Source organism: Schistocerca nitens, chromosome 2 (assembly GCF_023898315.1).
Source record: "Schistocerca nitens isolate TAMUIC-IGC-003100 chromosome 2, iqSchNite1.1, whole genome shotgun sequence".
In the NCBI taxonomy this organism is placed as follows: domain Eukaryota; kingdom Metazoa; phylum Arthropoda; class Insecta; order Orthoptera; family Acrididae; genus Schistocerca; species Schistocerca nitens.
In genome coordinates, this window is record NC_064615.1 from 599,191,161 (window position 1) to 599,209,137 (window position 17,977).

Below are 17,977 nucleotides of genomic sequence, written 5' to 3' on the forward strand. Positions count from 1 at the left end.
ATTGACTACTCCAGCCTCTTCACTGCCTGTTGCTCCTGGGGTATTGTACAGTAGAATTGTAATGGGTATTACTGCCACCTGCCTGAACAATGACAACTACTATCATTCTATTCTGAACTCTGTAGCCGTGTCTATATCACCCTGCCTGTGTCGCCATGCTGAAATGCATCTTTCTGTTAATCACTATCCTGAGCTCAATTTCTATTATGCTTTCTGTAGGAACTATGCCAACCAGGAACATCCATGGGTTTCTGGACGTTCATTCACTGAAATGTCTAAAATGACAGGATGCCTCTCCTCACACAATTGGAGGTTGTGACTGTGTGGATTCAAACAAAGGTTGATATAATTTTTTACAACATTTAGCTGTTGCTGAGTTGCTTAACGTGTTACAGCAACTATCCCCACCCCTCTCCCTCTCCTCCCCTCCCTCCCCTGTGTTGTGGTTTTTCAGGTGCATAACACCATGTAGAGAAGTTCCAGAAAATATGGTACTAGTGGTCTCCTCATCAAACAGTTACTTAATGATTTTGAATTATTTTATCTCTGTGGCAATTATGCTATCTGTGTCAGTGCAGCACATGGCTCGACCTAGGCCATTGACTTAACACTTCATGTGCCCAACTTCACTGCCCCTAATTACAGTAGGCTGTACATAATGATCTGTGGGACAATGACATCTTCCCTCTGCTTCTGACACTCCAGTTCTACTGCCCTCCAAACTGACTGGCTTGTCGGTCATTCCAGACGGCAAACCAACAGGTTTACAATGCGAGTGTCACATTTATTGTTGCCCCATCTGGACCTATGAACAATGTTTTTTTATGTATAACAACTGTAATTACCAGTACCACTGATGTTCTCCAAGGACCCATATCATCAATCGTCTGTTACGTGGTGGACTAAGGAAACTGCAGTGACAATCCAAGCTGCCAGCAAGTTCTTCAAAGATTCAAATGACACCCTGTATAATCTTCAAACGGCTCCAAGCAGGAAAGATTGCTGAGAACAGTACATCAGCTACCTGGGAATGCATTTCACCTTCTCTCAGGTGTGGGTCAAGCTTTGCAGATTACTTGGCCATCAGTGGCCGCCAACTATTTCCAGCCTTCAATTGCATGGTGGTATTTTCACTGATCCACCTGTCGTTGCGCAACATGTGATCCACTTTTTGTAGTGCTGTCCGTGAATGCCTCTTACCCTCCGGCCTTCCAGGCATGTAAGCGTAGGACAGTACACTGCTCAGAGCCATATAATGAGCCATTTACAGAATAAGCACTTCTTTGTGCCCTTGACATGTCATATGAGATGGCTCCAGGCCATACCTTGATCCGTAATGAAATTATGCGACACCTGAATGAGGATCATAAAAATTATATGCTCAAATTTTTTAAATATATCTGGCTTAGTGAAGAATTCCCCCCATGGTGGCAGAATGGTATCATTATCTCGATTTTTAAGCCTGTTGAGGACCCAACTTCCATTCCAACCAGTCGGCCTTGTGGGCAGTGTAAATGGCTTGAGAGGATAGTGACCTATTCATTGTACTAGGTTCTTGAGTTCCATGGTCTTTCATCGACTTACCAGTGTAGTTTCTGGGAGGGCTCATCCACAACCAATCACCAGATCGGATTGGAAATGACAATAAGACTAGCGTCTACTGAATGCTACAATCTTATTGCAATTTTCTTCAATTTATGTAATGCTCCCCCCATGAACCATAGACCTTGCCGTTGGTGGGGAGGCTTGCGTGCCTCAACGATACAGATAGCCGTACCATAGGTGCAACCACAATGGAGGGGTATCTGTTAAGAGGCCAGACAAACGTATGGTTCCTGAAGAGGGGCAGCAGCCTTTTCAGTAGTTGCAGGGGCAACAGTCTGGATGATTGACTGATCTGGCCTTGTAACACTAACCAAAACGGCCTTGCTGTGCTGGTACTACGAACGGCTGAAAGCAAAGGGAAACTACGGCCATAATTTTTCCCGATGGCATGCAGCTTTACTGTATGGATAAATGATGATGGCGTCCTCTTGGGTAAAATATTCTGGAGGTAAAATAGTCCCCCATTCGGATCTCCGGGCGGGGACTACTCAATAGGACGTCGTTATCAGGAGAAAGAAAACTGGCGTTCTACGGATCGGAGCGTGGAATGTCAGATCCCTTAATCGGACAGGTAGGTTAGAAAATTTAAAAAGGGAAATGGATAGGTTAAAGTTAGATATAGTGGGAATTAGTGAAGTTCGGTGGCAGGAGGAACAAGACTTTTGGTCAGGTGATTACCGGGTTATAAATACAAAATCAAATAGGGGTAATGCAGGAGTAGGTTTAATAATGAATAAAAAAATAGGAGTGCGGGTAAGCTACTACCAACAGCATAGTGAACGCATTATTGTGGCAAAGACAGACACGAAGCCCACACCTACGACAGTAGTACAAGTCTATATGCCAACTAGCTCTGCAGATGACGAAGAAATTGAAGAAATGTATGATGAAAAAAAAAGAAATTATTCAGATAGTGAAGGGAGATGAAAATTTAATAGTCATGGGTGACTGGAATTTGGTAGTAGGAAAAGGGAGTGAGGGAAACATAGTAGGTGAATATGGATTGGTGGTAAGAAATGAAAGAGGTAGCCGCCTGGTGGAATTTTGCACAGAGCACAACTTAATCATAGCTAACACTTGGTTCAAGAATCGTAAAAGAAGATTGTATACATGGAAGAAGCCTGGAGATACTAAAAGGTATCAGATAGATTATATAATGGTAGGACAGAGATTTAGGAACTAGGTTTTAAATTGTAAGACATTCCCAAGGGCAGATGTGGACTCTGGCCACAATCTATTGGTTATGAACTGTAGATTAAAACTGAAGAAACTGCAAAAACATGGGAATTTAAGAAGATGGGACCTGGATAAACTGACTAAACCAGAGGTTGGACAGAGTTTCAGGAAGAGCATAAGGGAACGATTGACAGGAATGGGGGAAAGAAGTACAGTAGAAGAAGAATGGGTAGCTTCGAGGGATGAAGTAGTGAAGGGAGCAGAGGATCAAGTAGGTAAAAAGACGAGGGCTAGTAGAAATCCTTGGGTGACAGAAGAAATATCGAATTTAATTGATGAAAGGAGAAAATATAAAAATGCAGTAAATGAAGCAGGCAAAAAGAAATACAAACGTCTCAAAAATGAGATTGACAGGAAGTTCAAAATGGCTAAGAAGGTATGGCTAGAGGTCAAATGTAAGGATGTAGAGACTTATCTCACTAGGGGTAAGATAGATACTGCCTACAGGAAAATTAAAGAAACCTTTGGAGAAAAGAGAACCACTTGTATGAATATCAAGAGCTCAGATGGAAACCCAGTTCTAAGCAAAGAAGGGAAAGCAGAAAGGTGGAAGGAGTATATAGAGGGTCTATACAAGGGCGATGTACTTGAGGGCAATGTTATAGAAATGGAAGAGGATGTAGATGAAGATGAAATGGGAGATAAGATACTGTGTGAAGAGTTTGACAGAGCACTGAAGGACCTGATTCGAAACAAGACCCCGGGAGTAGACAACATTCCATTGTAACTACGGACGGCCTTTGGAGAGCCAGTCCGGACAAAACTCTTACCATCTGGTGAGCAAAATGTATGAGACAGGCGAAATACCCTCAGACTTCAAGAAGAATATAATAATTCCAATCCCAAAGAAAGCAGGAGTTGACAGTTGTGAAAATTACTGAGCTATCAGTTTAATGAGTCACGACTGCAAAATACTAACGCGAATTCTTTACAGACGAATGGAAAAACTGGTAGAAGCCAACCTTCGGGAAGGTCAGTTTGGATTCCGTAGAAATATGGGAACACGTGAGGCAATACTGACCCTACGACTTATTTTAGAAGCTAGATTAAGAACAGGCAAATCTACGTTTCTAGCATTTGTAGAGTTAGAGAAAGCTTTTGACAATGTTGACTGGAATACTCTCTTTCAAATTCTGAAGGTGGCAGGGGTAAAATACAGGGAGCAAAAGGCTGTTTACAATTTGTACAGAAACCAGATGGCAGTTATAAGAGTCGAGGGACATGAAAGGGAAGCAGTGGTTGGGAAGGGAGTGAGACAGGGTTGTAGTCTCTCCCCGATGTTATTCAATCTGTATATTGAGCAAGCAGTGACGGAAACAAAAGAAAAATTCAGAGTAGGTATTAAAATCCATGGAGAAGAAATAAAAACTTTAAGGTTCGCCGATGACATTGTAATTCTGTCAGAGACAGCAAAGGACTTGGAAGAGCAGTTGAATAGAATGGATAGTGTCTTGAAAGGAGGGTATAAGATGAACATCAACAAAAGCAAAACAAGGATAATGGAATGTAGTCGAATTAAGTCGGGTGATGCTGAGGGAATTAGATTAGGAAATGAGACACTTAAAGTAGTAAAGGAGTTTTGCTATTTAGGGAGTAAAATAACTTATGATGGTCGAAGTAGAGAGGATATAAAATGTAGACTGGCAATGGCAAGGAAATCGTTTCTGAAGAAGAGAAATTTGTTGACATCGAGTACAGATTTAAGTGTCAGGAAGTCATTTCTGAAAGTATTTGTATGGAGTGTAGCCATGTATGGAAGTGAAACATTGACGGTAAATAGTTTGGACAAGAAGAGAATAGAAGCTTTTGAAATGTGGTGCTACAGAAGAATGCTGAAGATTAGATGGGTAGATCACATAACTATTGAGGAAGTATTGAATAGGATTGGGGAGAAGAGAAGTTTGTGGCACAACTTGACTAGAAGAAGGGATCGGTTGGTAGAACATGTGTTGAGGCATCAAGGGATCACCAATTTAGTATTTGAGGGCAATGTGGAGGGTAAAAATCTTAGAGGGAGACCAAGAGATGAATACACTAAGCAGATTCATAGGGATGTAGGCTGCAGTATATACTGGGAGATGAAGAAGCTTGCACAGGATAGAGTGCTGTGGAGAGCTGCATCAAACCAGTCTCAGGACTGAAGACCACAACAACAACTTGTAAGGCTTATGACACCACTACCTTGTGCCTCCATATCTTGACCATACTCCATGGTGTAGGCTTTTGTGACACCTTACTGACATTTATCTAAAACTTCTTGTATAATTGATCGTTCAGGGTTAGACTTGGAGCACACTTCAGCTCCCCAAATTTGCAAAAGAATAGTGTACCCTGGGTTTTCTCCCCAATGTCACCCTTTTCATGTAGCTATCAGCAGAGAATGTTTTGTTGATGTCAAACTTACCTGAAATATAAATTTGCGGGTCATAACTAGTTGTTTTCCTTCCTCCACCTTTTCCTAGTATTTTCTCTCTCAACATTTCTCTTAGTAGTCCCATAACTTTCCTTTTTGATATATCTACATGTTGCATCACATCACGGCCTTTCCTAATCCATTCCCATCCTGCTCCTCTCTTCATATATCGACCATACCAACCACACCAGCTGTAATCCTTAGTCACCGCATTCATGCTGCAATAGGGAGGGGGGATGGCTGTGTGTTTATGGTTGTTAGCTCTGTTTATATGAAAGAAAATGATTCTATTTGTTTTCTGCACACCTGTTTACCACTCAGTGCCTCTTCTATTTGTTGCGTATCAATTGATCTTCATACGCATATATATTCCTTCCTATATTTTTGAGTACTGACTTCACTAATTCTTTTTTTGTAGGATGGTTAGCTTTTTTTTTATGCAGTTAGTGTTTTTGCTGTGTATGTATATGGGAACAAATAATTGTTGTTCTTATTTATATGCACATGCTCATCATCAGGCAGGTTTTCCACCTTTAGTATGTTAATTCTGTCTCTCTCATCTCTCCACAAATATGAAATAACTTTATGCTAAGTAAATGAGATTAGACTGGATTACATTCAGTTTTCATTCCGTGTTGTTGTGGTCCTCAGTCCAAGCACTAGTTTGATGCAGCTGTACATGTCACTCTATCCTGTGCAAGCCTCTTCATCTCTGAGTGAGTAACCACTGCACCCTACATCCTTCGGAAACTGCTTACTATATTCATCTCTTGGTCTCCCTCTACAATTTTTACCCCGGAGACTTCCATCCAGTGCTAAATTGGTGATCCCTGGATGCCTCAGAATATGTCCCACCAGCTGATTCCTTCTTCTAGTCAGGTTGTATCACAAATTTCTCTTCTCTCCAGTTATATTCAGTACCTCCTCATTAGTTACATTATCTATCCATCTAATCTTGAGTATTCTTCTGTAGCGCCACATTTCAGAAGCATCTATTCTATTCTTCCATACATGGCTACACCCCATACAAATACTTTCAGAAAGGACTTCTTGGCACTTAACTCTATACTCGATGTTAACAAATTTCTCTTCTTCAGAAGCACTTTTCTTGCCATTGCCAATCTACATTTTATATCCTCCCTACTTGTGCCATCATTTGCTACCAAAATAGCAGAACTCATCTGCTCCTGTAAGTATCTCAGTTCCTAATCTGATTCCCTGAGCATCACCTGATTTAACTCCACTACATTCGATTATTCTGTTTTTGCTTTTGCTGCTGTTCCTCTTCAAGACACTGTCCGTTCCTTTCAACTGCTCTTCCAAGTCCTTTGCTGTCTCTGATATAATTACAATGTCATCGGCAGACCTCAATGTTTTTATTTCTTCTCCCTGAATTTTAATTCCTTCGAATATACAGATTGAATAACATCAGGCACAGGCTACAACTCTTTCTCACTCCCTTCTCAACCCCTGCTTCACTTTTGTTCCCCTTGACTCATGTACCGGCCATCTGATTTCTGTACAAATTGTAAATAGCCGTTTTCTCCCTGTGTTTTACCCCTGCCATGTTTAGTATTTGAAAGAGAGTATTCCAGCTAACATTGGCGGTGCTATAAGTGTAGGTTTGCTTTTCATTGACCTATCTTCCGTGAGAAGTTGTAAGATCAGTATTATCTTGTGTGTTCCTACGTTTCTCCATAATCCAAACTGATCTTCCCTGACTGAGGTTGGCTTCTACAGATTTTTCCATTCTTCTGTAAAGCATTCATGTTAGTATTTTACAACTATGATGTATTAAACTGATAGTTCAGTAATTTTCAAACCTGTTAACACTCGCTTTCTTTGGAATTGGAATTATTATATTCTTCTTGATATCTGAGGGTATTTTGTCTGTTTCACACATCTTGCTCATCAGATGGAAGAGTTTTGTCATGGCAGGCTCTCCCAAGGCTATCAGTAGGTCTAAGGGAATGTTGTCTACTTCCAGGGCCATGTTTCCACTTAGGTCTTTCAGTGCTCTGTCAAATTCTTCATGCAGTATCATATCTTCCATTCCATCTTCATCTACATGCCCTTCCATTTCCATAATATTGCCCTCAAGTACATCTCCCTTGTTTAGACCCTCCATATACTCCTTCCATTTTTCTGCTTTCCCTTCTTTGCTTAGAACTGGTTTTCCAACTGAGCTCTTGATATTCATACAAATGGTTCTCTTTTCTCCAAAGGTCTCTTTAATTTTCCTGTAGGTATCATCTAACTTACCCTTAGTGATAGATTCTTCTACATCCTTACATTGTCCTCTAGTCTTTCCTGCTTAGCCATTTTGCACGTCCAGTCGATTTCATTTTTTAGATGTTTGTATTCCCATTCGCCTGCTTTGTTTATTGCATTTTTATATTTTTTCCTTCTTTCAATTAAATTAAATATCTCTTGTGTTACCCAAGGATTTCTACTAGTCCTCGTCTTTTTAGCTACTTGTCCTCTGCTGCCTTCACTATTTCATCTCTCTAAGCTACCCATTTTTCTTCTACTACAATCCTTTCCCCTGTTCTTGTCAATCATTCCCTAATGCTCCCTCTGAAACTCTCTGCAACCTGTGGTTCTTTTAGTTTATCCAGGTCCCATCTCCTTAAATTCCTGCATTTTTGCAGTTTCTTCAGTTTTAATCTGCAGTTCATAACCAATAACTTGTGCCCAGAGTCCACATCTGCCCCTGCAAATGTCTTACAATTTAAAACCTTGTTCTGAAATCTCTGTTTTACCATTGTATAATCAATCTGAAACCTTACAGAATCTCCAGGTCTCTTCCATGTATACAACCTTCTCTCATGATTCTTAAACCACGTGTTAGCTATGATTAAACTGTGCTCTGTGCAAAATTCTGCCATGTGGCTTCCTGTTTCATTCCTTTCCCCCATTCCATATTCACCCACCACATTTTCTTCTCTTCCTTTTCCTCAGTCTCCTCCTCACCTGTGAATCTAGTTGACATATTAACTTGACTATTGTGGTGAGTGTAGGCTTCATGTCTGCCTTGGAAATGACACTCACGTCTTCCAGAGAAGTAGCATCCATCATAAAATCCTTAAAATCTAAGTATTCCAGTGGGCATGATAACATATCAACAAAATTAATTAAAGAATGCTCATGCGAGTTGAGTTCTATCTTAAGTTATTTGTGTAATCAATTTCTTATCAGCAGAACATTTTCAGGCTGGCTAAAATATGCTGAAGTTAAGCCTCTTTACAAGAACGGGGATAAAGAGATACCATCAAACTATCGATCAATTTCATTTTTGCTGACTTTCTCAAAAATATTTGAAAAGGCCCTGTTCAAGCAGTCTCCTTAAGCATGTGACTGCAAATAATATATTGTCCAAGTCACAATTTGTATTTCTTAAGGGTTCTGATATAGATAAAGCTATTTACACTTACAATGAGAATGTACTTGATTCATTAGATAATAAATTAGAGGCTGCTGGCATTTTCTGTGACCTGTCAAAAGCCTTTGACTATGTGAACCACAGCATACTCTTAAGTAAATTAGAATATTATGGTGTCACCAGCAGTGCTACAAAATGGTTTGGCTCTTATCTGTCTAACAGAAAACAAAGGGTGCTGTTGCAAAATATCTGTGGAATAAGCAGTCAGTCTTCATCTGACTGGGAATTAATTACATGTGGTGTTCCTCAAGGTTCCATCTTGGGTCCATTGCTTTTTCCTGTGTAGATTAATGACCTCTCATCTGTTACATTGCCAGATGCTAAGTTTGTTTTGTTTGCAGATAATACAAACATTGCAATAAGTGGCAAGACAAGTACAGATTTAGAAATAGCTGCTAATCAAATTTTCACTGACATTAATAAGTGGTTTATAGCTAATTCACTGTCATTACACTTTGGAAAGACTCACTACAAGCATTTCAGAATCTGTGACAGATTTTCTTCCAGCATGAGTATAACATATGAAGACTTGCAGATAGAAGAGGTTGACAGTGTTAAATATCTGGGATTACAACTCGATAATAAATTCAGTTGGGAAGGGCATACCACAGAATTGCTTAAATGCCTAAACAAGTCTGTATTTGCCATGAGAATGTCAGATGTAGGAGAAAATAATATAAGAAAACTTGAATACTTTGCTTACTTTCATTCTTTTATGTCATATGCGATCATATTCTGGGGCAACTCACCAAACCAGGAAAAGTTTTTAGGGTGCAAAAGCTTGTGATAAGAACCATTTGCGGTGTAAATTCAAGAACATCTTGTAGAAACTTGTTAAAGGAACTTTGTATTCTAACCACTGCTTCTCAGTTTTATTCCTAAATGAAATTTGTTGCAAATAATACATCTCTATTTCCAACCAATAGCTCAATATGTAGTATCAATACTAGGAATAAGAACAATCTGCATAAAGACCTAAAATTACTTACCTTGGTCCAAAAAGGGATCCAATATTCAGGAACACACATTTTCAATAAATTGCACAGTAACCATTAAAAACTTGGTTTCAGATAAAGCACGGTTTAAACAGAGTTTGAAAGACTTTTTGGTAGATAACTCCTTCTGCTCCATAGATAAATATCTTAACAGAGACTGTTAAGCCAGCATAAGTAAAAATATTGATTAGATTTCAGTTTTGACAACGTTTGGTCACAACAGTCAAGATTAGGTATTTTGTGTATGATAAATTTATTAATAGTGCATAACAATGTTTCATTCTGACAGCATGTTAATTCTGTAAATATTAGCTGTTCCAGTTTACTGCATTATATTAACCTATTTCGACTATCTCTTGACAAATGATCTGGGTAGTAGACATTATATTGAAATGTTTTATGTTATACTTTCTGACATATTCCACACCCATGAGAATCATCTCATATTTTGGGTCTGTGGAACGAAAACTGAATCTAATGTAATCTAATCTAATCTTTGCTACAGTAATGTCTTCACTATGCTGTTCATAGTAGCTTATCATTCCACAGACCCAAAAATGAGGTGATTCTTGTGGTTGTGGAACATGTCAGAAAGTGCAACATACAAAAAAAAAAAAACATAGAAGATTTGAATATAACATTGACTTCCCTAATAATCCATCAGGATGTAGTCAAAATATGTGAATACATTATAGTAAATCAGAACTGCTAATATTTACATAATTAATATATTGTCAGAATGAAAGATATTAATGCATTTTAATAAATTTATCAGACACAAATACCTAATCTTGATGTTGTGACAAAGTGCTGGCGAAATTGAAATTTAACAGACATTTTTACATAAGCTGGTCTAACAGTCTCTGTTAGGATAGTCATCTATGGAGTAGAAGGAGTTGCCTATCAAATAGTCTTTCAAACTCTGTTTAAACTCTCCTTTATCTGAAACTAAGGTTTTAATTGTTGCTGGCAATTTATTTCAAATGTGTGTTCCTGAATGTTGGACCCTTTTTTTGGACCAAAGTAAGTGATTTTGGGTGTTTGTATAGATTACTCTTATTGTATTGAGTTGTTGGTGGGAAATAGACTTATTATTTGCAACAAATTTCATTAAGGAATAAATATACAAAGAATCAGTGGTTAGAATACAAAGTTCCTTGAACAGGTTTCTACAAGATGTTCTTGAATTTACACTGCAAATGAGTCTAATTACACACTTTTGCACTCTAAAAACTTGTGCTCGGTTTGACGAATTGCCACAAAATATGATCCCATATGACATAATAGAATGAAATTAAGCAAAGTATTCAAGCTTTCTTATATTATTTTCTCCTACATCTGACATTATTCGCATTGCTAATACAGACTTAAACAATTCTGTGGTATGCCCTTCCCAACTGAATTTACTATGGAGTTGTGATCCCAGATATTTAACAATGTCAACCTCTTCTATCTGCATGTCTACATATGTTATACACATGCTGGAAGAAAATCTGTCACAGATTCTGAAATGCTTGTAGTGAGTCTTTACAAAGTTTAATGACAATGAATTAGCTATAAACCACTTATTAATGTCAGTGAAAATTTGATTAGCAGCTATTTCTAAATCTGTACTTGTCTTGCCACTTATTGCAATGTTTGTATTATCTGCAAACAAAGCAAACTTAGCATCTGGCAATGTAACAGATGAGAGGTCATTAATGCACACAAGAAAAAGCAACAGACCAAAGATGGAACCTTGACGAACCTTGAGGAACACCACATGTAATAAATTCCTAGACAGATGAAGACTGACTGCTTACTCCACAGGTATTTCACGACAACACCCTTTGTTTCCTGTTACACAGATAAGATCCAAATTTTGCAGCATTGCTGGTGACACCATAATATTCTAATTTACTTAAGAGAATGCTGTGGTTCACACAGTCAAAGGCTTTTGACAGGTCACAGAAAATGCCAGTAGCGTCTAATTTATTATCTAATGAATCAAGTACATTCTCACTGTAAGTGTAAATAGCTTTATCTATATGAGAACCCTGTTGGTTAGGTAAGATTCAAACCATTTTGCAGCACTGCCAGTGACACCATAATATTCTAATTTACTTATGAGAACATTGTTATTCATACATTCAAAGGCTTTTGATGAGTCACAGAAAATGCTAGTAGCCTCTAATCTGTTACCTAATGAATTAAGCACATTCTCACTGTACATTTAAATTGTCTTCACTATATTGGAAATCTTAAGGAAACCAAAATGTGACATGGACAATATGTTATTTGCATTCAAAAAGATTTCGGGCTTGCAGCCGGTCGTCATTAGCTTCCATCCATGATATTTCGACTGGACAACTGCAGCTATATATTGCGGAACGGAGGGCGTCTTCGTCCGTCTTCAATGGCTCACCTGAGGATGACTGGCAGTTGTCCAGTCGAAGTATCGTGGATGGAAGCTAACGACGACCGGCTGCAAGCCCGAAATCTTTTTGAATATTTAGTTCGCCGGGAAAATTTTAAATTTCACATGTTATTTGCAGTCAGATGCTTAAGAAGGCTGTTGTGTTCTAACACAATCTTTGTTGTGTTCAAACATAACCTTTTCAGGATATTTTTGAAGACGCTAGCAAAAGTGAAATTGGTAGACAGTTTGACAGTATCTCTTTATCCCCCTTCTTGTAAAGAGGCTTAACCTCAGCATATTTTTGCAAGTCTGGAAATGTTCTGCGTATAAGAGATTGATTACACAAATAACTTAAGATAGAATTCAGCTCAAATGAACACTCTTTGGCTAAACTTTGTTGATATGTTATCATAACCAGTAGAGTACTTTGATTTTAAGGATTTTATAATGGATGCCTCTTCTTTGGGAGAAGTGAGTGTCATTTCCATTTCAACTGTATCTGTCTTCGCTATATCCCATATAGTTTTTATTTTGTTGCCTGATGTAACTATCTTTTTTCTCATAATAAAACTGCTTTGATTTCTGGTTTACCCGCTTCAATATTTTGCAGCATTCTTTGTAATGCAGTTCAGTGCTAACATCAGAGTTTTTCCTAGATAGTAGATACAGTTTCCTTTTTGTCCCACATGATACCTTTATTCCTTATGTAATCCAATGGTTTAAGTTACCTTTAGGGAAAATAATTTTCAAATGAGGAAATAACTTTATTAATGAATGCTTTGTATTTTCCATACTGAGAGATGGGACAACAGAGCTTTCAAATTTTTTTATGAGCAGGTTAGTTTCCTGAAGGCGCTCTGTATGTACTTATTATTATTAAGGACTTATTGTGAAATACTACTTCTGCTGCACGAGCTGCTCTGAGCAAACTTTATTAGTATCAGCACTCTTGAAATTAAACAGTTGTTGACAAGTGATTTGAAATTATGAATACATTACTTATCTTCATGTAAAGCTTTATAAAATGTAGAGTATTCTGTACACTTAAAATTGAGAGTAGATTTTTGATTTAATACAGCTGCAAAACATCTTACATGCAGAAGTATTTCATATTAGATTTTGAACAATCAGATATTTTATAAAGCTAATACGGTGCTTGAAACTGATTTTGTGCAACAGATTTTTGTGTGCAAATGTAAAATATCTGGAATCCTACAGAGAATATTTGCATAACATTTTGATCTTTTCCAGGGAATTTCTGACTGGGTTCCATAAAAGAAAGCTGCAGCGCCAGAAACAGGCTCAAGAGGAGCTGCAGCAGATGTTGAAAGAAGAAAGGAAAAACTTGAAACAAGAGGTACCGTCACTGAAATTGTTATAAGGCTGCACTATTTGTTCATGTTTCTTTACTTCAGCATTCCATAGGTTAAAATTAGCAGAGGTTTGAACTGTGCAGTCGAACGGACCAGTATGTGCTTTGGATATTGCTATACTTTGCAAACAAATGATGTGAGACAGGAGTGACATAAGTTCAATTATTATTGGTAGTTGTCTGTTGTCTTATAGTGGTGCATTTGAGTGTTCTGAGGGATAAGTCATCTCAGTTTGCACAAAATATTTAAGTAATTTTATGCATGCAAGCTAATTGTAAGTACAGTATTGTCCTGAGTGAAAACCAAAGCACAGTTGTGATTTCTTAGGTTCTTTAGTTGCCTGGCTCCCTTCTCTTCCATGTCCCTCTCTCTGATAAACCACGCTCAAAAAAATATGAAGAATTAGTAAATTGTGTTTCTCCATTTGATACAATTTTATTATTATTATTTTTTTTTTTCTCAGGCTAAAGAATCCTACAAAAAGCTTGTTGCTTCACATCGGACAATACCAGAATTGGAAGATCTTCTTGAAAAAAATTATGAAGTGGAAAATCATTGTGTCAATGTAGTTGAACTATCAGCTTCGGATCTGGCAAAGAAGAACAATTGGATTGGTGTTAACAAGGTATGAAGTGCTGTAGCTATTGTTAATTACACCCATATTACTGAAAATGGCAACATCATGAGGGAACAATCAAAAATAAACTTGTGGAGTGAAAGAATGCTAACATTTGCTTATAGAATGGAACAATGAATATGTGTGCGCAAACTCAGCAGTGTGCTGTGAAGAGATTAGATTACCCTCATCATTTAACTACAAACTGTGCAGTTCCTATCACTTACTGATCTTTTAAAGATTTTTACCCTCAGACACTAATTATGCTTAACTACAGTCAGTTAAATTTTAGCGTTTGGAGAGAGCAAGAGAGCACAGTTGAAAGACTTAAGAAAAATGTGTTACAATACTTTTTCCGCTTTATCAGAGGTCCAGAAAAAAAAATTAAACATAAGTGATCAACATCATATTTGATTGAGATTGATTAAATCTATTTTTTGTCATGTGTACGGTGTGCCAGCAACCTGAAATTATTCCCGAAAATCTCAGAAATTTCGATACAGCCATTTGCGAAATAACCTTAAGTAGGGTGTGATTTATTGGGACAAGAAATCATTATAGATTTGTTATTTTAATTATGTTGAAGAAGGAGCACCAGTCAAATCCTTCAATAGAAGTTATTGGTAATATAAATAAAATTTCCTTCATAAGCCCTAGTGAGATATCGGTTTCTTCCACTCTGCACACTTTTTGAGAATCTCCAATTTATCTCATTTCCAGTACCTTTTATTTCCTGACCTTCCAGAACGTCCAATGCTATGCACACAAATCAGTAGTCTACAGCTTTTTTCTAGAGCCTTCCCTAGAATTTCACAAGTGCAAATGAACCTTTCTTTAAATTGTCCTTTTTCATTCTTCAGGGCTGCGCATCATATTTACTCACACTGGCTGATACCTCATCCACCTCAGACTCTTCAGTGGACATATATCTACTAGGCCTGAAAAAAGCAACTTTTGTTGCACTTGGTGTCATACAAATAAATTTTATACCATGACCACTAGAGCCTGAAAACCTATGGACTGAAGTGAAATTGTGTGTTGTCTCCAAGAATAACAGTAATATCCTTCAGATGCTTCGCATATGGGACAAAATATCCTTCAAACCTGTCCATAAATCATACAGTGCAGGTATTTGTTTCATGGCTGGTATTTGTTTCATGATCATTAGGCTGTGTTCCAAGGCATATTTGTCTGCCTAACATTTAGTCTTCCAAGGTTGGAGACATCATCAGAGGCTTTAACGATTTGGAAAGCAGTTACAGTGTCAGACAAGCTCAGTAAGTTGAACTGTTTATGTGTATCCACGCAGCGGTCAGTTTGTGACACCATCTAACCATTACCTAAGACATGGAGCTGTGCCAGTGTGCATTCCAAAGCTTGTAGTTGGGAGAAGTTGGCACTTTTTGCTTTATTTAGCACTAAGATCTATAACTTGTCTAATTTCTGCACTGCTTCCTTTCTGTTTGCACTATTGACTGTCCAACCTATGGGATTGCCACACATTTGGATACTTCAAGAAGAATGGAGTAATTCCAATTCCAAAGAAAGCAGGTGTAAAAATTACCAAACTATCAGTTTAACTAATCATGGTTGCAATGTAGAGAAAGCTTTTGACAATGTTGACTGTAAATACTCCCTTTGAGATTGTGAAGGGAGCAGTGGTAAAATACAAGGAACAAAACATTATTTACAACTCTGTACAGAAACCAGACTGTAGTTACAGAGTCGCAAGTGGCATGAAAGGGAAGCAGACTGATTTGATGCTTCTTTATTTCAGAGTAGCTGTACATTCTTGTGAGTCTGCTTAGTGTAATCATCTCTTGGTCTCCTTGTATGGCTATTACCCTCTTTACTTCCCTCCAATACTAAATTGGTGATCTCTTAATGTCCCAGAAAGTGTCCTACCAACCAATCCCTTCTTCTAGTCAAATTGTGCCACACATTCCTCTTCTCCTCCATTCTGTTCAGTCCCTCCTCATTAGTTACGTGATCTACCCATCTAATCTTCAGCATTCTTCTGTATCACCACATTTCAAGAGCTATTCTCTTCTTGTCTAGACTGTTTATCATCCATGTTTCACTTCTGTACATGGTTAGGCTCCACACAAATACTTTCAGAATAGACATCTGATGCTTAAATCTATACTCAATGTTAACAAATTTCTCCTCTTCAGAAAGGCTTACCTTGCTATCACCAGTCTACATTTTATATCCTCTCAACTTTGACCATCATCAGTTATTTTGCTGCCCAAACAGCAAACCTCATCTACTACTTTAAGTGTTTCATTTCCTAATCTAATTTCCTCACCATCACTTGATTTAATTAGACCATTATCATCGTATTGCTTTTGTTGAGGTATCTTATATCCTCCTTTAAAGACACTGTTCATTCCATTCAACTGTTCTTCCACGTTCTTTGCTATTTCTGACAGAATTACAATGTTTTTATTTCTTCTCCCTAGATTTTAATTCCTGCTCGAAGTTTTTCCTTTATTTCCATTACTGCTTGCTCATTTTACAGATTGAATAACATCCGGGATATGTTACAACCCTGTCTCACTCCCTTCTCAACCACTGCTTCCCTTTGGTGCCCTCAATGTTATAACTGCCATCTGGTTTCTGTACACATTGTAAATACCATTTTCTCCCTGTATTTTACCCCTGCAACCTTCAGAATTTGAATGAGAGTATTCCAGTCAACAATGTCAAAAGCTTTCTCTAAAATCTACAAATGCTATAAATGTAGGTTTGCCTTTCCTTAAAATTAGATACCTTCAAAAAGCAGGAGTGATCAAAGTGTTATTGGACCGGTCTAAAAGAATCTCTGAACTACGGTACTTGGAGAATGAACTCAGTCATTTAAGAACTGCCTTCAGAAGAAATGGCTACTCTGACAAAGAGATAAATAGGGCACTATACCCTAAAAGAACTGGAGCTTCTGGTGGGCAAAAAAAAAACCTAAAGGGTGCATTTTCTTCCCATTCGTAAAAACAATCACAAATTGGATCATTAGAGTACTCTGAAGACACGGTATTGACACAGTGTTTAAACAAAAAGAAAGGTGCATGAACATTTGAACATGGCAAAGGACCTATGTGTGTTGATTGCCACAGTAGGAATGTATAAAATCCCTTGCATATGCAGTCAAGTGTACATAGGAAGTACAAAAAACAATATTAACACTCTCCTCAAGGCACACAGGAGCACATGCAGTATGGGCAGAATGGATAAATCAACAGTAGCAGATCATGCACTGGAACCAGGAAGATAACAGTTTCATCTCGGTTGTATCGAGATCCATCATTACTGTGCTAGGATGTGTAGAGAGGCCATAGAAGTTCAAAAACACAAAATCAACATCAACAGAAAAGAAGAAAGGTTGATATTGTACAAGTGGTTAGCCTTAGTTCTAAATAAATCAAACATTGCCAACTCTTACCCATTAAAGTTCAACAACATGTTGGTGTGACTCGGCAGTCTTAAGCTGACTGTTGTGTGTGTACATACAAACAGTTCAGCTTGCTGAGCTTATTTCAGTTGTAACTGCATTCTGTGTAATTATAGTCTCTGATGATTTATCCACCATGGAAAATGAAACATTAGGCAGGGAAATATGCCTTGGATCAAGGCCTAATCCCCAGAAAACAAAAATTACCAATACGCAATCCATAAGTGTTATCAAATAAGTCCAGCAATGTGAAGTACAACTTTGTAAGAGTCCCAGCAGCATAGTGTGGTTTGTTGCAGCAGGGTTGGGCTTTGTGGCCATTTTCTACCCAGAGCTTCAGAATATGCCCAGCCCTGTGTGTCACTTAGGGAGGAAGCAAGTTGCCGGCAGCTGACCTACAGGTAATTGTATTTGTTGCGGACTTGGAGTGACAGCAAAGCTTTTCACAGCA

At 38.0% G+C, this 17,977-nt stretch overlaps 1 protein-coding gene across 1 annotated transcript in view; it reads left to right on the top strand.

Moving 5' to 3' along the window:
- The window catches only part of LOC126236677 (nucleolar protein 12), a 46,874-nt gene that overhangs the window by 7,020 nt on the left and 21,877 nt on the right, over positions 1-17,977 (top strand). Inside the window, exons 2-3 of the mRNA XM_049946163.1 lie at positions 13,341-13,446; positions 13,926-14,087. Coding sequence (XP_049802120.1) covers positions 13,341-13,446; positions 13,926-14,087 — 268 coding nt within the window. The remainder of the gene's footprint in view (positions 1-13,340; positions 13,447-13,925; positions 14,088-17,977) is intronic.